Genomic DNA, 22,173 nt, shown 5'->3' on the forward strand with positions numbered 1-22,173 from the left:
GTATAATGTATTATAGTAGTGATGTCTACCTAGATGACCTTTTCATAGTAGAAATGTCCCCATCTGTGGCCCCATACAATTTTAATGCATATGTCCCCTTTTGTAGCCCCTGTGCAAAAGTAAAATTCAATTGTAATGTCTGTCTTAGTGCTCAAATACAACAGTAATGCCTCCCTCTACAGTAGGAAACATACAGTAAAAACTTAAAACACGGTCAATTGATTAAGTACAGGTTGTTGCGATTTGGTCCCTTTCTTAAGCCAGCCCTTTGTGACCGCTAATGAAACATTTGAGTAGTAGGAAAACAATAAAACAACCTGTATAGTGTAATAGTGGGGAAGGGCTTAGCCTTCCCTTGGCACTGAGATAGTTAAAGGAAGTGTTCCTGAAGTCAGACTCTACTAACTTTGGTAGGCCAAGCTAAGGGGGTTAGCTTTAGGGGTCCAGTTAGTGGAATAGAGGGGGAACTTAGTGCTGGATCAAGCCTTGAATAACATAGAGCTTGTTCCTGGCATAACTCCCTGTGGGCTGCAGTACCGTTAAACAGCCACAAGATGCCACTGTTCTGGGTGTAGATGTCAGGTTGAGTCTGCTAGCAGGGTTACAGACAGTGAGGGGTTAATACTGTGTGATGACAGCTCACCGAGGGCGGGCACTTTAGGAAGATTCCTGCTTAAGTGTCTAAAAAGCAGGAGGTGTCACGTAGTAAGAGTTTGGACAGCAAATTGTTCAGGCAGCCTGACTATAGTGGCTGCTAGGGTAGACGGGAGCTCCGTACCCTCAGACAGTGGGATCACCAGTGTGCAAGTCTCCCCACACAAGAGCACGAGTCCTGTTAGCTTGCTGGAGAAACTCATCAAACGTAGTGAGGACACGGGGCGCTTCTAGTCTGCAGGAAGCAGAGGAAGATAAATAGGACTCCAGGCTAAGACGTGGGGGAGAGATATCGGATCCAGAACGCTGTCAGTACAGAAGAGTCTCTTGGGCCAGAGATTAGGGTCACAGAGATGCTTCGCTTAAAGAGGGAGCCAGGGCTGTAGGAGTTACCAGCACCTATGAGAGAGATGATAACCTGTCGGGCCTCATCCATTATATCTGCCTGTAAATATTGTACATATTCCTCTTCCCCAAGTAAAGTCCAAGTTCTGGTTAAGAACCTCGTGTCCTCTGAATTTATCGCTGCCCTGGTCCCAGAAGAGAAATGCCTGGAGACAGCCGCGATCGGATGGCTTGAAGTAAGTGAAGAGCACTACATACACAGCCACACTTCAGAGGGAGGACACGTATTGTCTGTAGGGTGCCATAGCGAGAGGGGGCTACAGCTCGCCCACGATTACCTCGCTGGGGCACCTTACAATAGTGCTGGAGCTTCGCAAATCTGCTGTTCACTATGCAATTGGCAAATGCCATTTTTTAAATATTTTTACATTTTGTGTCACTTATCTCTCAATATAAAATCTGCTACCTAACCAGTCACTGCTGGACAAAAAGAACATACTTCAATATTTGTTATTCATTGTAAATGTACAAAAATTTAAAAAATGTAAAAACCATAGTGTGTCTCTGTTTTCTTTTTCAGGCTTACTGTGGATTTTTCAGAGAGGGAATCCCACCAGAGAAACGATCAGCAGTTGCAACAGGAAACTGGGGGTGCGGAGCTTTCGGTGGAGACAGTAGATTAAAAGGTAAATTCAAGAGAAAATTGTGAGATTGAATTGCAGTTTATGACCCCTGTGCAAGAAATACCGTGGTGTGAAAAAGTGTTTGACCCTTCCTGATTTCTTATTCTTTTGCATGTTTTTCACACTTAAATGTTTCAGATCATAAAACAAATGTAAATATTAGACAAAAATAACACAAGTAAACACAAATGCACTTTTTAAATTCAATTCTTTATTATTATGGGAAAAAGAAATTCAAACCTCCAGGGCCCTGTGTGAAAAAGTGATTGCCTCCTAAACCTAATAACTGGTTGGGCCTCCCTCAGCAGCAACAACTGCAATCAAGCGTTTGTGATAACTGGCAATGAGTCTTTTACAACGCTCTGAAGGAATTTTGACCCACTCATCTTTGCAACTCTTGGAACTCTGCCATGAATGCCATTTTTGCCCAGTCTCTTTCTTATGGTGGAGTCATGAACACTGACCTTAACTGAGGCAAGTGAGGCTTGCAGTTCTTTGAATGTTGTTGTGTGGTCTTTTGTGACCTCTTGGATGAGTTGTCGCTACATTCTTGGGTAATTTTGGTCTGCCGGCCTGGGAAGGTTCACCACTGTTCCATGTTTTTGCCATTTGTAGATAATGGCTCTCACTGTGGTTCACAGGAGTCCCAAAGCTTTAGAAATGTCTTTATAACCTTTTCCAGACTGCTAGATCTCAATTTCTTTGTTTCTCATTTGCTCCTGAATTTCTTTGGATCACAGCATAATGTCTAGCTTTTGAGAATCTTTTGGTCTACTTTACTTTGTCAGGCAGGTCCTATTTAAGTGATTTCTTGATTGAGAACCGGTGTGGCAGTATTCAGGCCTGTGTGTGGCTAGGCAAATTGAACGCGGCATCCCAAAGATGTGATAAACCAGTTAATTTATGTTTTAAGGGGGTGGGCAATCACTTTTTCACTCAGGGCCCTGTAGGTTTGGATTTATTTTCCCTTAATAATAAAGACCTTCATTTAAAAACTGCATTTTGTGTTTACTTTGTCTAATATTTAAATTTGTTTTGTGATCTGAAACATGTAAGTGTGACAAACATGCAAAATAATAAGAAATCAGGGAGGGGGCAAACACTTTTTTCACACCACTGTATGACCTCTGGGTCACTCACTACTGTAAGAGCCTATCATTATTATCATTATAGCTGTGGACTAGGCTGTGTGGTACACTTCTCCGATGATGAATCGAATGAAGAAATGCGTCGGCAGACTAGGATAGATTTCTATGTAGGTCTTTTCTTTTTCCTTGAGAGACTTTGAATGGTGGTCCATTGGGGTTTTAATTTACTTTTCCTTTATCTGTACTGGGAGTCACTAAGTACGGTAAATAACCCAGCTTTTTTCATTCGACAATGGTAAGACTGTTCCATTCACCCGATACTTATCTTGTCTATTCATATATGAATATCTGAAATATAAAACTAGAGAATTACAAAAAAAAGCTCAATAGGGTCTTATCTGGGTAAAATATATGAATACAATTGCACACCTGGTCGGGTTGTGTTCACACAACCATTGAAGAGGCTTACGTTTGCTGCAGATCCACGAGGAGTATACAACCTATAAATGTGACACACAAAGTGCGTATTTGAATAAAATATAATTGTATTAATTGCAAGAGAGAACAAATAAGGGCAATATTCCTCAACTAAAAGTTGTGCAGACTGTGAACATATCATACACACATACTGTATATATACAGCTCTGGCAAAAATTAAGAGACCACTGCAATATTTTCAGTTTCTCTTTATAGGTATATTTTTGAGTAAAATGTACATTGTTGTTTTAATCTATAAACTACTGACAACATGTCTCTGAAATTCAAAGCTAAAAATTTTGTATTTATTTGCAGCAAATGATAAAGCATCAAAATACTAAAAAAGAAACAGTGTTTTCAGACCTCAAATTACTCATGTTTTAACTCAGGAACAGTTCAGAAATCAATATTTGGTGGACTAACCATGATTTCTAATCACAGCTTTCATGCGTCTTGGCATGCTTTCCACCAGTATTTCCATGCTTTCCAATAGAAAACTGTTAATTTTTGCCAGAGCTGTATATTTATATATGTCTGTGTGTGTGTGTATGTATATAGACAGTTGAAACCAGAAGTTTACATACACTATATAAAGAGACACCTATGCATGTTTCTCTCAATGTCTGAAATGAAATCAGAATAAACCTTTCCCGTTTTAGGTAATTTAGGATTACCATAATATTTAATATTTGCCAAATGACAGAATAATGAGAGAGATAATGTTTTAAGGCATTTTTATTACTTAATTCAAAATCAAAAGTTTACATACACTAAGATTACTATGCCTTTAACTTAAGCCCCGGAGCATTTTCCGTTTTTGCATTTTCGTTTTTGCTCCCCTTGTTCCCAGAGTCATAGTGTTTTTATTTTTTGGTCAATATGGCCATGTGAGGGCTTATTTTTTGCGGGAAGAGTTGTACTTTTCAACGACATTACTAGTTTTACCATATCCTGTATGGGAAAACGGGAAAAAAATTCCAAGTGCTGTAAAATTGCAAAAAAAGTGCAATACCACAGTTGTTTTTTATTTATTTTTTTTACCACGTTCACTGAATGCTAAAACTGACCTGCCCTTCTTATTCTACAGGTCATTCCGAGTTCATAGACACCAAACATGTATAGGTTCTTCTATATTTAAGTGGTGAAAAAAAATTCCAAAATTTGGTAAAAAAAAATATTAAAAAATAGCGCCATTTTCTTAGACCCGTAGCGTCTCCATTTTTCGTGATCTGGGGCTGGTTGATGGCTTATTTTTTGCGCACCGGGCTGACATTTTTATTGATAACATTTGGGGTAGATCCGATGTTTTGATCGCCCGTTATTGCATTTTATTGCAATTTTGCAGCGACCAAAAAACGTAATTCTGGCGTTTAGAATTTTTTTCTCGTTGCGCCGTTTACCGATCGGATTAATTCTTTTTTTAGATTGATAGATCGGGCGATTCTGAACGCGGCGATACCAAATATGTGTATGTGGGGTTTATTTTTTATTATTTTATTTAGAATGGGGCAAAAGGGGGGTGATTTAAACTTTTATATTTTTTTATTTTTTTTTATATTTTTAAAAACTTTTTTTTTTTACTTTTTGCATGCTTCTATAGTCTCCATAGGAGGCTAGAAGCAGCAACTGTCCGATCGCCTCTGCTACATACAGGGGACGAGCAGGTCCCCTGCATGCAGCAGAAATGGTCCTGTGCTATGAGCGCCGACCACTAGGTGGCGCTCATAGCGACAAGATCATGACAACCACAGGCGTCTGCTGCAGACCCTGGGTTGTCATGCCCACCCATCGGCGACCCGCGATCACGTGACGGGGTCGCCGGTGGGCGGGGCTTATGACGCGCTACCCGGAAGCGCGCGTTAAATGCTGCTGTCAGAGATTGACAGCGGCATTTAATATGTTAACAGCCGCGGGTGGATCGCGATTCCACACGCGGCTGTTGCGGGCACATGTCAGCTGTAAGAATCAGCTGACATGTGCTCCGTTCAGTGAGGGCTCAGCGCAGCAGCCCTCACTGAACGGGCAGAACGCAAATATGCGTACTAATACGTCCCCGGTATTTAAGGGGTTAAACAATTCTGGACTGCACATATGATGATGTCATGTGTTTTGACGCCTTCTGATAGGTTTTTTAGCTACATCTGAAACACACTGCTTCTTTGTGTAGCATCATGGAAAAGTCTAAAGAAATCAGCCAAGATATAAGGAAGAGAATTGTGGACTTATACAAGTCTGGCTCATCCTTGGGTACAATTTCAAGATACCTGAAGGTGCCTCGTTCATCTGTACAAACAATTCTACGCAAGTACAAATAAAATGGGAATGTCCAGTCATCATACCTGTTATGAACTGCTACAAACACTAAGGAAAGATAGGAAAACTGTCCCTACAATAGGACTTAGCTGATTCTCTACGATGCAGTGGGGGACCTGTTCCTTGTGAACAGACCCGCCTAAGTCCTTGGCTAGTCTGAACGCAGACCTATAGATATAAGGGAGGGGTCCCTACAAGAACTAAGGACTGGGATATAGTTGGACACCTCCTAGCAGAAATTGTAGCAAAGCAAAGACAAACAAACAAACAGAAGTACTAATGGTCAAAAGACCAAGCAAACTACAGAGTAAGGTACAAGGCACCTGGCTAGCTTAAGAGTAAATGTAACACTGAAGTTCAGCAAGGCCAGGAGGGCGGAGCTGGATTAAATAGGCAAAAAGTCATGTGACCAGCAAAATAGAAAAAACTAACAGGAGGGTTCTAACAATACCGCACAGGAAGGAGACAGGTTCTGTGTCCCAGAGATGAACGTGCTTTGGTCCGACATGTGCATATCAACCCAATGACAAAAGCAAAAGACCTTGTGAAGATGATGGCGAAACCTGGTAAGATTATGTCAATATCCTCAGAGAAACAAGTACTGTATCAACATGGGCTGAAAGGCCACTCTGCCAGGAAGAAGCCATTACTCCAAAAGAAACATAAAAAAGCCAGATTAATGTTTGAAAATGTACACAGGAACACAGACCTTAATTTTTGGAGACACGTCCTGTGGTCTGATGAAACTAAAATTGAACTTTTTGAACATAAGACCATCGAAGCCAGGAAGTTAAAGCTTGGGCGGAAATGGGTCTTCCAAATGGACAATGACCCCAAGCATACTACCAAAATGATAAAAAAGAGGCTTAAGGATAACAAAGTCAGTGTTTTGGAGTGGCCATCACAAAGCCCTGATCTCAATCCTATTGAAAATTGATGGGCAAAGCTGAAAAGGCAGGTGCGAGCAAAGCTACCTACAATCCTGTATCAGTTACTCCAGTTTTGACAGGAGGAATGGTCCCAAATTCCGACCAACTATTGTGAGAAGTTTGTGGAAGGATATCCCAAATGTTTGACCGAAGTCATTCAGTTTAAGGGCAATGGTACCAAATACTGATGAAATGTATGTAAACTTTTGACTTTGCAGTAAGTAATAAAAATGCCTTAAAACATTCTCTTGCTCTCAGTATTCTGGCATTTGGCAAATATTAAAAATTATGGTAATCTTAATTCACCTAAAACGGGAAAGGTTTATTCTAATTTCATGTCAGATATTGAGAAAAACATGCATGTGTGTCTCTTTATATAGTGTATGTAAACTTGTGGTTTCAACTATATATATATATATATATATATATATATATATATATATATATATATATATATATATATATATATATATATATATATATATATATATATATATATATATATATATATATACATATTCCATTTTTTTTTTAATCTCAGGAACTGTGCTATCAGGATACCGCATATAGTGGACGAGGGATGCAAGGAGTTAGCATGTAGCAGAGAGTTTGTAGATGTTGGTTTTCTGAAAACGTTTGTGTTGACCTCGCCAAAATCCAGGCTTCTGCCGATTTTGTATGTCAATTTGATATAACAAGTTATTTGAGTTCAGTCTGGTCATAATTTCCTCTAGTTGGTTAGACAAGCCTTCCCAGATAAACCAGACATCGTCAATATATCTCATCCACTGTTGTACCATTTCAATTCCTGGTATGGGTTCGCATGAAAAGATTTCTCTTTCCCAGGCACCCAGAAAAAGATTAGTATATGAGGGTGCGCATGCAGCCCCCATAGGTGTTCCTTGCATCTGAAAATATATTCTTTTGTTGAATATGAAACAGTTGTGTGTTAAGATGAATTCAAGTAACGCCAAGAGGAGTTCAATAATAGCCGGGTCTATGTTGCTTGTTTTTAAGAACCAAGCAGTGGCCCTCAGACCATCCTCAAGCTTTATGGAGGTGAACAAAGATTCTACATCTGCCGTAACCATTGTCATATTAGTCGTCAGACACAGATTATCAAGTCTGTGTAGTGCAGCGGTAGTGTCCTTTATGTAAGATGGTAATGTGGCAACAATGGGCTTCAAAATGAAATCGATAGTTTCACATACCAACTCACATAGACCTTTGTTCCCCGCTACTATAGGTCTCCCAGGTGGATCCATAGGGTTCTTATGAATCTTGGGTATGATGTAAAAAGTAGGTAATCTCAGGTCCAGGTTTTTTATGGTATCCATCATTTTCTTAGGGATAATACCTTGTTGAAATGCTTTTTCTAATATATCAACCAGATTTGCATGGAAGGAAGGAAGTGAGTTGGCAGATAGCTTTCTGTAGCACTCAATATTGGTCAATAATTTGTTAGCCTGTTTTTCATAAAGATCTTTAGGCCAGATCACTAAATTGACGCTTTTATCTGCTGGTTTAAAGACTACGTCTTTCCAGCTTTGTAGATCTTTCAAGGTTATTCTCTCTTTCCAGTCCAGGTTTTGCATACCTTGTTGTTCTTGTGCTAAGGCTGCAATATCTGCCGACACCAATTTGGTAAATATATCCTCTGCTGGGCATATACTAAGTGCAGCAATTTTTTTTGATTTATTATACTGCTGCATTGGAAAATGACTTGCCTTAGTGGAACTGGTGTTTTCATCCACTAGAGATTTTAGAATGGCCATGGCTTCCTGTTCCTCTTTAGTAGTGAATGGACCCTCTTTTTTCAGGATTATTTTACTTGAAAATAGATGTTCATCTTTGATGGTCAAAAACAGATCTAAAGATCGAGAGGGCGAAAAAGACAACCATTTTTCCAATACCGGTAATTGTACATTTGTAAAGGTTTGTGAAGAAAGGTTAATTACCTAAGTCCTATTGTTGCTTAGATTCTTCTTCTTTCCAGATCGGACAGGAGACAAGTTATACGCCCGTTTCCCTGCAATTCGTGTCTTAGGACCATCACCCCAGCCAAGGTCCTGTTCACCATTTGACCCACCACTATCAGCTGTAGATGAAGTGGAATTGACAGAAATATTTTGTGACCTGGATCTTCTACTTGAGAGGTCTCTATATTGCCAGCGGAAAATCTTACAATTTTCATAATCAGCAGTATCTCGAAAATAAATTTCATTTTATCCTGGCTTATTTCCTGTTTAAATTTCTCCAGATTCTTTTCCATGTCTTTAGAATGTTTTTCAAACAAGTCGGGCGACAAATCTTTTTGGAGTGTTTTTTGAATAGTTTCAATTTCCTCATCAATGGATTGTAACGACAAAGCATTTTTCTCATTGATAATTTGGATAAACGTGAACGAGCATATGCATGCAGCCTCCATCCATTTCTTAGTAAGATCATCATTTTCAAGATTGAATGTAGGAAACAATTGGATTCTAAGGCCCCTAGGGACTTTTTTTACATTGGAGATAATTTTCCATGGAGGCCTTAGTCCACCATCACTATGCTATATAAAAGTCTAAATGCATTATATGTGCTGTAGATATTAGATCATGTTTCTATGCACTGAGCATTAAGTCACTTTATGATCTAGGGTATTGAGTCAAACTATACAAACCATATTTTATGCATGAATAGACAATTAGCACACAGTCACCATGTAACAAAAAAGACACCAATATTTATACATTAAATATGAAATAAACACAACACCACTTTTAATCTATGATTTTTAATAAATATCGCAGTAATTAGATGAATGTTTAGTTTAAATTAGGATTTAATTTGCTAATTAGACATACATATACTTATCATAACAATCCCTTCTAATATTTCTTGCACTATATCAAGTATAAGCACTAGGTCACTTTCTATGTATTAATATTATATATCCAAGCAATTACACCTATAATCACGCATAGCACTTATACATATATTATTTATTTATTTTTCGTTTTTCTAATATATAATTTTGTTTGCGATTTTCTCTTTGTTTGCTGTATATGGCCATCATACTCTGTATCCTCTATCCATATTGCTGGATTGATATGCATGTTGTCCCCTTCCTTTAAAATACTTACGCTGCTATATAGAGCACAGGGGAATTGCACTGCAAGCAATTGCATTGCTTCTTGCCGTGTGCCGTGCCTTTCCGCCCACTCCTGATAATTCCGAGCTTCCGGCAATCTTGCCCGTATGTGGGAGCGTCGCTATAGCGACTTGTCTTGCACGCGTGCCACTGACCGGAAACCGGAAGGCATCATTGATAGGAGGCGGTGCTGGGGCAGGATGCGCTACAGATGACAAGGAAACATGGCAGACATGTGATCTGATATTCATCCCCTGATTGGCTGAGTCATAGTATATTAAACACTGACATTCCCCCGGTTTACCACGCCCCCTGAGGAAGTACTGAATATGAAGCATATGTTGGGGCTGAGGGAGGTCAGAGTACATGTGCTCCACTCGTCTCAACTCCCTATTAAAGTAATTACCTCCATGATATGATTTGTAGGTGTTTTTTCTAGCACTATATCTTATGCTAGGGGTTTGCATCCCAGCTAATAATATGTTCCAATAAGCATACAAAGGTGGTATCTCTTAAGGGCTAGTGTGCCACTGTGCACATGTACGTAATTGCTGACATCAGGTCCATACTGGTTTTTATGGAGATTGTTTAAAAATATTATTATATATGTTGAACCTGATTGTATAAAATGAATCTATATGTTCTGATGTCCCTCAGTGTGAGGTTCTATTTTTTAGCATCTTTTTGTTTAGTTATGTATATTGCCATTTGTATAATAAAGGCTATTTTGCGTTTATTGTGCTGTGGTTGGTGTTTTTTTGGGGGGCATTGACCTCTAGTTGTAACATACCCTATTGATTCCTAGTTTTCTGGGACACTTATTTTTGATTATAATACAGTAATACATTGAAGAGGCTTACGGCTGCTGCAGGCCCACAAGGAGAAATCAAGGAAAAAACGGAAATAAATGGGTTAACCTGCACGGCCGTCAAAGGATGATGAGAAGACAGTAATCCAAATTATATGGTTTATTTGTCAACGATTTTCGAAGTTTGAGGGTATGTGCACACGATCAGGAGCTGCTGCGAGTTTGACGCTGCGTGTTATGCGGCGTCAAACCCACAGTGGCCAGATGTTAGAGCATAGTGGATGGGATTTGTAGAAATGCGTCTCGGTGCACCTGCGGACCATCCGTGGACAAGGACATGCGGGATGTCTTTCCAGACCGCAGCATGTCAATTACTCTTGCGGAGTCATAGAGAAGGCAATGGCTGCAGTTAATGAGGGCAATCTGGCCATGGGCCCTCTGGAGCTTAGGGCCCCGGGTGGTAGCCCAGATTACCCTCATTATAATCCGCCTATGGGTGTGTCACTTACTTGGCTGTGTATTGCTGTTTCAATACAATTGGTGTATTATCTGAGATTAACACTAGAGTGCAAGTGACCTCCAGCCTTCTAGTCCAACCACAACACAAGCACGGATTAGCTGCTCTGTCACTCAACATTGTGCACAGAAAGCTGTCGATCTGTGGTGTGGGTGGGTTATACAGGGCTCAATTGAGCTCTGCTAGATCTGCAGCAGAGAAAACTGTGACTCTATCATAACTGCTGCACACAGTAAACTAAGTGATGCAAAGCACTGGAATGAGGTTTTCTGTCCCTACATCATGCTACTGTCAGATTCCCTTTCATAACCATGCTACAAACAGTATATTAGTAATGAGTATTTTTTACTCTGCGTACATTTCCAGATTATGGAGCAGTTTAAAGGGAACCTGTCATGTGAAAATTGCTATTAAACTGCAGATGTGTGGTTAATCTGCAGGTTATTTGCGGCGTAAACCTGCATTCAGGTTTCAGTCATGGAGGTGGTGCTGGCGTTGGTTCAGCGACTGGTATGTGTATAGAAAGCGGCGGCTGTAACCGCGCCCCCAGCACTAACTAAAACTGCACTCAGCATTAGTCAGCTGTCAGTCAGTGCCGGGGCAGCGGTTACAGCCACTGCTCTTTATACACAGCGTGGTGACTGAACCAATGCAGGCACCATCCCCATGACTGAAGCCGGAATGCTGCTGGGTTGAATAAAATTAATTAACTCCTGGCAGCGAGGGTCTAAGTGTGGGCACTGGGCAGGTTCACAATGCTATTAACCTTAAGATTTGTAACACAGGTACTTTAGATGCAGTGACACAGAAACACAGAGCAGCCAGTACAGGGTTAATAAACAAGGGGGATTTACTGTAACAGGGTCAATCTCCACGCAGGGAGTAACAGGAGAAATATGGGGACAACAAGGAAATAGCAGGTAATATGCTCTAACTGACAATCCACAGTTGGGCTAGATGTAGCAGAGTCGACACGGTTGTATTCGGCAGTTTTACACTTAGCTGACTCTTGCTCCTCACAAGGCAGTTGCAGGCTGGTGCCGGTGTTGCTTTCTTTCGGCTTCCCCGCCTAAACAATGCTCCATCTTCTGGCGGCAGCGGGTGGTCTCGAGTTTGACCCGCTGAGCCCCTAGTCCATAACAGTGCACCTCACTTGCTCGGCTCCAGGGATCCTGCGTCTCTTCTCCCTCTAGTCGGATTTGACTCCCACTGTCCACTTTTCCCGCGCAAAAACTCCTTTTCCTAGACACGAGCTCAGCTCCCCGGTCATCTGACTCCTCAGCTCTCTCTCTGGACACACCCCCAGCTTCCCAGTCACCTGACTCCTGGTCTTGCAGTCTGTCTTCCCCCTGCAACAAGAGGCACGGCCCCGGCAGTTCCGGATCCCTTGTTCTGAAAGTACTTACACCCCAGTCTTCCCCCTTACAGATTAATCCTATAAAGGCTTGCAAAAACAGTACATGGAAAAATTACTGTGAGATTACTGTACTGATATACAGACAGGAATAAAGGGTTCAGGGCAAAAGACACGAAGAGCATATAGAAAAAATGCACCGAAGAGTGGAAATATAAAAATATTTATTAATTCAATAGGTAAAATAGTACATAAAAATAAAAACTAGGGTGATGACAGAGTGACCAGAACGTGACACCGCAAACAAAGCATGGTAAAGTAATATACATGTATTAAAATATAAATTAGGAAGTGAGTATATGACTGGAAAACTCCCATCTATAACAAAATAGTTATATAAGGGTAAGTATATTACCTGTGAGCAACCACACGCTAATATCCTGATGTATGTATCACATATCAGATTATAAATAATAGCCTTCCAAAAGACATGAATGTAGAAACCATTATAGATTATCTGAATATTGCGGTGCCACCACCCCAACATGCATTTTCGGCTGGCGTGCCTTCTTCTGTTGCAGTGCCACCTTCTGGTCACTCTCTGTTATCACTCTAATTTTTTTTTTGTACAATTTTAACTATTGAATTAATAAATATTATTGTTATATTTTCACTCTTTGGTTCTTTGGTGCATTTTTTCTTTATGCTCTTCAATTCTACTAACCTGCAGATTAACAATATAGCTGCAGGTTAATAGCGGTTTTCACATGACAGGTTCTTTTTAAGATCACTGAGGCCACATCCCTAGGAATCACTATTTAAAAATGATTCTCCAAGATCCTAATTATTTCACCCCAGTAGTAATATAGACAAAAACATTCCCATAAAATCTGCCTGTAAACACACAAGCATTTTAGGCATCTGCCATCATCCTTTAATTTAATTTTAGCCAATAGTCCAGGGGTATAATAGTGCAATTTAAACATGTAGTGACAGTTCATTGCCGACAGCTATCATTGACAGCTGAGCGGCATGGGAAGAGGTGCAGGGACCCATGCAAGTGGTCCCTGCACTCAGGGCTCTGTGATCGGTCAGTCAATCTGATTGACTGATCACAGTATAATTGTGCAGGAGGCGCTGAAATTGAAATATCAGCACGTCTCGCACGATCACAGCTGAAGCTTGGCGCTGCTAATGGCTGAACCCCTGCTGTGAGAGCCCGGGGGCAGTGATAGAGCAGCCGGGGACAGTGCCAAGCACTGCCCTTGGTTGATTAACCCTCCAGATGCTGCGATCACTCATGCTCGCGACATTTGGAAGGAAGTGAAGATATGCATGGACTAGTGGTGAGCGAGTGTGCTCGTTACTCGTTCGAACATCACAGTATTTTTGAATGCTCGCACGCAAGCTCAAGTCCCCGCCCCACAGGTTTGCCGCTTGATAGACAGCCAATAAACATTCGAGGATTGCCTGCCAGTCACTGTAATGCCGTAGCCATGTTGGTAGTGGCATTACTGTGATTGGCTCGCCACATGGCGTCATCGTGTCTATATAAGACCCGGGACCCTATGCTCAGCACAGTGTACCAATGGAAATAGGCAGAGCAGAGAGAGACACTGCTGAACTATGGACAGAGTTTTAGCTGCTTATAGACAGGGATTAGAGACCATTTATAATTCTTTCAAGTGCAACAACAGCCCTTATTAGGGCTAATTATAATCAATATTAATACTGCTGCTAGTAGCACTTAGGGAGAGATTGTGCCGAAGGGATAGTGTAGGACAGGATAGGGTTAATTGCACATCCTTTCTGTTGCAACTCATACCGAAAGCCCTTCTCAGGACTAATAAAAATCTTTTTGCTCTTAATCCTGTAAATTGTTCCAAGCTGGCACATATTATACGCCATTTCTACTGCATTAATTGTGCATCAAAAACATACAGGTAGACTTGGTTGGTTGCAATAGCATCGCTATATAGCACAATCATTGAAACAAGTCCACCTGAGGTGTGCAAATTTTCCTGCGATAGTAATCCTGCAAAGTTTTTTCAGCAGGGAAATATTATGCGCCATTTATACTGCATTAGTTGTGCTTCAAAAGCATTCAGCCCAACTTGGTTGGCTGCAATAGCATCGCTATATTGCTACTGCAGTGTAACAAGTTCATCTGAGGTGGGCAAATTTTCTTGCCATACCAATCCTGCAATGTTTTCTCAACAAGGATATACACACGTGGTCAAAATTCTTGGTTCCCCTCGTTTAATGAAAGAAAAACCCACAATGGTCACAGAAATAACTGGAATCTGACAATAGTAGTAATAAATTAAAAATTTATCAAAATGAATAAACGAAAGTCAGACATTGCTTTTCAACCCTGCTTCCACAGAATTTAAAAAAAAATTAAACTCAGAAAGTAGGCCTGGACAGAAATGATGGTACTCTTATCTTAATATTTTGTTGAACAACCTTTTGAGGCAATCACTGCAATCAAACAATTCCTGTAACTGTCAATGAGACTTCTGCACCTCTCGACAGGTATTTTGGCCCACTCCTCATGAGCAAACTGCTCCAGTTGTCTCGTGTTTGAAGGTTGCCTTTTCCAGGTGGCATGTTTCAGCTCTTTCCAAAGATGCTCAACGGAATTTAGCTTGGGTCTCATAGAAGGCCACTTCAGAATAGTCCAATGTTTTCCTCTTAGCCATTCTTGGGTGTTTTTATCTCTGTGTTTTGGGTCATTATCCTGTTGCAATACCCATGACCTCCGACTGAGACCCAGCTTTCTCTCTAGAATCCCTTGATAGTCTTGAGATTTCATTGTACCCTGCACAGATTCAAGACTCCCTGTTTCAGATGCAGTAAAGCAGCCCCAGAACATAACAAAGCCTTCTCCATGTTTCACAGTAAGGACATTGTTCTTTTCTTGATATGCTTCATTTTTCCGTCTGTTAACATAGAGCTCATCTGTATTGCCAAAAACTTCCATTTTTGTCTAATCTGTCCATAGGACATTCTCCCAGAAGCTTTGTGGCTTGTCAACATGTAGTTTGGCAAATTCCAGTCTGGCTTTTTTATGATTTTTTTTCGACATTGGTGTTCTCCTTGGTCGTCTCCCATGAAGTCAACTTTGGATCAAACAACAACGGATGGTGCAATCTGCCACTTGTTCCTTGAGCTTGAAGTTCACTTTTAATCTCTTTAGAAGTTTTTCTGGGCTCTTTTGTTACCATTCGTATTATTCATCTGTTTGATTTGTCATCAATTTTCCTCCTGCAGCCACGTCCAAGGGAGGTTGGCTACAGTCCCATGGATATTAAATTTCTGAATAATATGTGCAACTGTAGTCACAGGAACATCAAGCTGCTTGGAGATGGTCTTATATCCTTTACCTTTAATATGTTTGTCTGTAATTTTCTTTCTAATCTCCTGAGACAGCTCTTTCCTTTGCTTCATCTGGTCCATGTTTAGTGTGGTACACACCATGTCATCAAACAGCACAGTGAGTATCTGTAGCCCTATATACAGGCCCACTGACTGATTACAAGATTGTAGACACCTGTGATACTAATTAGTGGACACAACTTGATATAACCTGTCCCTTTTATCACATTATTTTCAGGGGTACCATCATTTCTGTCCAGGCCTATTTCATGAGTTTAATTTTTTACAAAATTCTGTGGAAGCAGTGTTGAAAAGCAATGTCTGACTTTCATTTGTTCATTTTCATAGATTTTTAATTTATTATTACTTTTGTCAGATTCAAGTAATTTCTGTGACCATTGTGGGTTTTTCATTCATTAAACGAGGGGCACCAACAATTTTGACCACGTGTGTATCATACGTAAACACCAGATGCAAAACAGGCAGGGGAACACTATCAAAGATCTGGGACAGTTTCCTCAGACCCTCCCAGCACCCAGGCCCTGATGTGCAGGGTACTCTGACAAGGAGGGAAAAGAAGCTGAAGGAGTACTTTGCGATGTGTGTCTCCCTCGCCTGTACTCCTTGGTTGTCCAAGGAACTGTGACCTCTGCCGTCAGCGTTGTCAGATGGGAATTTTTTAATAAATCTTCAACTAGGGTCTTCTGGTACTGCAACATTTTATTAGAAGGGAAGGAGAGATGGAAAGTTCTCCTTGTAGTGTGGGTCTAGAAGGGTGACCAACCAGTAATTAGTGTTGGCCAAAATGCGTACAATGCGAGGGTCACGGGAAAGGCAGTGGAATATATACTCAGCCATGTCTGCCAGACTTGCCAACAGCCAAGACTTCCCTGTCCCCACCAAGAGGACAACTGTCCATCTTTTCCTCCTCGTCCTCTCTCTCCTCCTCGTCTTCACGCCATCCACGCTGAACAGACGGGATGAAGGTGGTGTGGGTAGTACCGTCTGTAGCACAGGCAACAAGCTCCTGGTCCTCCTCTTTATCCTCCTCATCACCCAATCCTCGTTGAGAAGATGAGATGAGGCAGGGCTGTGTGGCATCATCCTGTATAGTTTCTTGCTCCATCTCAACTTGGTCCTCCTGCAAAGCCTCCTCTTTAATTGTGGGGAGCAAGCATTTCAGTAGACAGAAGTAGGATGATTAGGCCATGGCCCCACTATCATTATTTGTTCACTATTCGTCAGTATTTTTTCTCAGGAGTTGGAGCCAAAACCAGGAGTGGGTAATAAATGTAGAATTGGTGACTTGTTTCTATTATACCTTTTCTCTGATTGTTCCTCACCTGGTTTTGGCTCCCACTCCTGAGAAAAATACTGACCGAATACTAACCAAATACTGATAGTGGGGCCGTGGCCTTATGCTGATTAAGGCGTCGTCGCCGCTCACCATCTTGATCGAGTCCTCAAAGTTTTGGAGAAGTAGCTGGTATTCAACTATTACCCTAGATCAATTAGAATTACCATCATTTTTACCGTCATTCTCTCTTTCTCTCTCTCTTTCATTATTCTGGCATTTGGCAAATATTAAAAATAATGGTAATCCTATTTGACCTAAAACAGGAAAGGTTTATTCTGATTTCATGTCAGATATTGGGAAAAACATGCATATGTGTCTTTTTATATAGTGTGTGTAAACTTCTGGTTTCAATTGTATGTGTATATGTGTATATAGAGTGGCTTGCGAAAAATTGTAAAGAGAAAAGTCCAGTTCACCTATGTTCAATTCAGCTTGTGGAGTTCATCTTGGGCGTTGCATGGACGTGGTGCTGGATTTTCACTTTGTTTCAGTGGTTTGTAAAAGTATTCACTCCCTTGGATTTTTATTTATTTTGTTACATTGCAACGTGTGTTTAAATATTTTTGTAATCCGATTAGTGTGTGATGCATCAGCACTAAATAGTCTAACTTGGTGAAGTGAAGTGAGAAAATATATCCAAAAATTAAATTTATGGGATCAAATAGCTAAAAATTGCCATGTGCATATGTATTCACCCCTTTATCGATAAAGCCCCTAAAAATTTCTGGTGCTAGCACTTACCTTCATAAGCCACATGCTTAGTGAAAGGAAGTCCACCTGTGTGCAATCTAAGCGTCATATGGTCTGTCAGTATATACACACCTTTTCTGAAAGGCCACAGAGGCTGCAACACGATTAATTAAGAGGCACCACTCATCAAACAACACCATGAAGACCAAGCAGATCTCAAAAAAAGTCAGTGACAAAGTTGTTGAGAAGTACAAGTCAGGGTTGAGTTATAAAACAAAAAAAATATCCTAATCTCTGATGATCCCCTGGAGCACCATCAGACCCATTATCATCAAATAGAAAAAAAAAAAGGTACCACAACAAACCTGCCAAGAGAGGGCCGCCCACCAATACTCAGACCGGACAAAGAGGGAATTAATCAGAGAGGCAGAGACCAATGGTAACCCTGAAGGAGATACAGCGTTCCCTAGTAGTGTACAGTTGTGCTCAAAAGTTTACATACCTCGGCAGAATTTTTCCTTTCTTAGCCTTGTTTCAGAGAATATGAATGATGACAAAAAATCTTTTTCTCCACTCATGGTTATTGGTTGGGTGAAGCCATTTAGTGTCAACTACTGTGTTTTCTCTTTTTAAATCTTAATGACAACCAAAATACATCCAAATGAACCTGATCAAAAGTTCACATACCCCAATTCTTAATACCGTGTATTGCCCCCTCTAACATCAATGACAGCTTGAAGTCTTTTGTGGTAGTTGTGGATGAGGTTCTTTATTTTCTCAGATGGTAAAGCTGCCCATTATCCTTGGCAAAAAGCCTCCAGTTCCTGTAAATTCCTGGGCTGTCTAGAATGAACTGCGCACTTGAGATCTTCCCAGAGTGGCTCAATGATACCGAGGTCAGGAGACTGAGATGGCCACTACAGAACCTTCACTTTGTTCTGCTGTAGCCAATGACAGGTTGACTTGGTCTTGTGTTTTGGATCGTTGTCATGTTGGAACGTCCAAGTACATCTGACTCGCCCCCTGGGCCGTGGGGTACCCGGAACCGGGCTTCTGTGCGATGCTGGGGGTAGTAGTGGCAACCCGATCCCGTGGCTCAGGGTGGTCAAACCAAATGGTGTGGCAGTCTATTTATAGATTTGAATGTCCGACTACGCCACTCGTGGATTGCGGTCAGGGATAACCGCCGCTGCAAGGCAGACCGCTGAGGCTGGTGTTGGTGTGCAGCACATGGGTAGGATAACTCCCCACGGGAAGAGTGTAGCCTCAGGGCAGTGTATAGGGAGGATGGGAGTGATGGTGCTGGCGCAGCAGAAATCACACAGAGTCCAATGGTGCAGTTCAGGCTTTTTACTCACAGTTGATATCCAAGTCACTTCTGTCAGCAATGACTGCCCAAGCCGTGCTGCGTCCACCAGGTGAGGGGCTCAGTCAACCCCCAGGCAACTCAGGAGTGTGGCACAGGACCCCCTTCTATCCTTTCTCTGGCTTCTCGTGCCCCACCAGTGACCACGCTTCTGTCTGGCTGCCTCGGGCCTTCTCTGGTAAAACTTGGCGCCAGTTTCCCTGACCCTATGTGGTGCCTTCCTAGCGGGTGTAGCAAGGGGGTCGCACCAATAAATAATCACGACCTCCGGTTCTTGGCTGAGGGATGATTTACCTCCACCAACTTGGGAATCCGGTACCCTTCCACGGCCTGACCCTTCACCCGATATAACGCGGGCTTGCAACGGTTGCTGTCCGTTCTGCTCTCTTAGAGTCCCTTCTGCCTTCTTGTTTCTGGAGCCTTTCTACTCTTCTGTCTCTCCTCTTTCCTTCCTTCTCTTCTTCTCCTCTCTGGCCCCGGCCTTTTCTCTAGGCCTGCCTTCTGAGCAGAGCTCCTACAGAGTCTCTGCTCCCTGTCACCTCTCTACTGTACTGAACCCCTGAACTAAGATGGCTCCCAGCTTTTATCTGCTTCTCTGTGTCTGAGCTCAGGTGACCTGCACCCAATGAGCTCCTTCCTATGCTCCAGAAACCGTCCCCTTCTGCTCCTACACCACTGGGTTCTCTCCCCCCTCCCCACTCCAGCCAGGGACATAGTCAGTTGTGCAAGCAATTATATGGGAGCACCGTCGAGCAGTCCCCCGGAAATGGGGCGAGTGTGTGTGTGTGTATGCAGCTAACTGAGCCCTGGTCCACACTCCATCCTTACCTGGGAGTGGAATATCACACCTCTGGTTGAGGTGCAATACCCCTGTAGCGACCGAACCCTCGGGGCGCTACACATCCCATGCGCGGCTTCCGATCTGATGAGTTCAAATTTGCCCCAGTATTTGCTGATAATGTGCTGCATTCATCTTTCCTTCAACTTTTACCAAGTTTCCTGTGCCTTTGTAGCTCACACATGCCCAAAACATCAGCGATCCACCTCCGTACTTTACTGTAGGAATGGTGTTCCTTTCATCAGAGGCCTTTTTGACCACTTTCCAAATGTAACGTTTATGGTTGTGGCCAGAAAGTTCAATTTGGTCTCATCACTCCAAATTACCTTGTTCCAGAAGTTTTGAGGCTTGTCTCTGTGCTGTTTGGCATATTGTAGGCGAGATACTTTGTGGCATTTGTGCAGTAAGGGCTTTCTTCTGGCGACTCGACCATGCAGCCCATTTTTCTTCAAGTGCCTCCTTATTGTGCATCTTGAAACAGCCACACCTCTAGTTTTCAGAGAGTCCTGAATTTCAGCTCATATTATTTGTGGGTTTTTCTTTGCATCCCAACCAATTTTCCTGGCAGTTGTGGCCGAAATTTTTGTTGGTCTACCTGACCGTGGTTTGGTTTTTACAGAGCCCCTGATTTTCTAATAGTTAATCACAGTTTGAGCGCTGCTGACTGGCATCATCAATTCCTTGGATATTTTTTTCGTCTCCCTTTCCTGTGTTATACAGTTCAACTACCTTTTCCCGTAGATCCGTTGACAATTCTTTTGCTTTCTCCATGACTCACAATCCCAAAATGTCAGAGGCTGGATGAAAGATGCAAGAATCTGGCTTGATCCCAGAAACTCACTCAGCTCTTATGCACACTCAATAATTACAAGCAAACAGGTCACAGGTGAGGATGTTACCTATAGCCGCCATTCAAACCCATTTGTGTCAAATTCTGTGCATGTTATCAGGCCAAAATCACCAGGGTATGTGAACTTTTGATCAGGGTCATTTGGATGTTTTTGGTTATCATTAAGATTTAAAAAGAGAAAGTACAGTAGTTTGACAATAAATGGCTTCACCCAACCAATAACCATGAGTGGAGAAAAAGTTTTTTTGTTATCATTCATATTCTCTGAAACAAGGCCAAGAAAGGAAAAATTCTGCCTGGGTATTTAAACTTTTGAGAACAACTGTATGACCACAATAAGCTGTACACTCCATAGAGGTGGCCTCCATGGAAGAGTGGGTAGAAAAAAACCTTTACTTACACACAAAAATGGTGCTGTGGTCAGATGAGACCAAAATTTAACTTTTTGGCCACTAAGGTAAACGGGATGTCTGGTGCCAAACTAACACAGTTCATCACCTGTTACGGGTGTGTCAGATGTGACAGTCGCCCTGCAGTTGGTTGCAGAAGATCTCTTCGTTTGGCATTACAGACACCTTCTTAGATCTGCCTCACTCTAGGAACCAGCAGCTACCTCCCTCCTGCTAATTGATGCCCAAGCCTGGGTGTTTAAATACTTTCTGTTTGCTACTGGGAGGGGCCAGTGATATTCACATGTTCCCTTGTGAAGGCGTGGAGCTATTGCAGTCTGCTTACTTCCTCTCTGGTGCTAGGAGGACATTTGGTGTAATCTCCCTGAAGTCTGCTCAAGCTAAGTTACTTTCCCCCGTGTTCGTCTCTCTTGTGGTCTTCAGTTGTTAGTGGGGACTGACTAGTGCTCACCCCCCCTTCCCTATCTAGAACCAAGCGCTAGGGAAATACAGGGTTTAAGTTCCTGTGCGGTGACTGGTGAGGAACCAATATAGAGACGATAGGGAAGACAGGTTGATATCAGGTCAGCCTAGGACATCTCCACTTCCCCTTCCCCTAGTGTCTGAACTTCCTTCCCCTCTTCCCTTCGTGTTGCACCTAGTCTTTCCCACACCTTGCGTGACATCACCCCAATAATACCATTCCTACAGAAACATGGTGGTGGCTACAGTGAAACATGGTGTTGACAGCATCATGCTGTGGGGTTGTTATTGGCAGCAGGGACAGGGAAAATAGTCTGAGTCAAGGGGATGGATAGTGCTAAATACATGGATATTCTTGAGCAAAACTTGTTTTAGCCTGTCAGTTATTTGAGACTGTGACTGAGGTTCACCTTCCAACAAGACAATGACCCAAAGCATACTGCTAAAGCAACACTCAAGTGGTTTAAGGGGAAACATGTAAATGTTTTGGAGTGGCCTAGTCAAAACCCAGACCTTAA

At 41.9% G+C, this 22,173-nt stretch overlaps 1 protein-coding gene across 1 annotated transcript in view; it reads left to right on the forward strand.

Moving 5' to 3' along the window:
• LOC141271666 (poly(ADP-ribose) glycohydrolase-like) overlaps nucleotides 1-22,173 on the forward strand; it is a 527,289-nt gene that overhangs the window by 358,817 nt on the left and 146,299 nt on the right. The window contains exon 15 of the mRNA XM_073681706.1: nucleotides 1,580-1,685. Coding sequence (XP_073537807.1) covers nucleotides 1,580-1,685 — 106 coding nt within the window. The remainder of the gene's footprint in view (nucleotides 1-1,579; nucleotides 1,686-22,173) is intronic.

The sequence above is a fragment of the Phyllobates terribilis genome, unplaced genomic scaffold, assembly GCF_046119375.1.
Source record: "Phyllobates terribilis strain yellow unplaced genomic scaffold, ASM4611937v1 Scaffold_5__5_contigs__length_657084704, whole genome shotgun sequence".
NCBI classification, from domain to species: Eukaryota; Metazoa; Chordata; class Amphibia; order Anura; family Dendrobatidae; genus Phyllobates; species Phyllobates terribilis.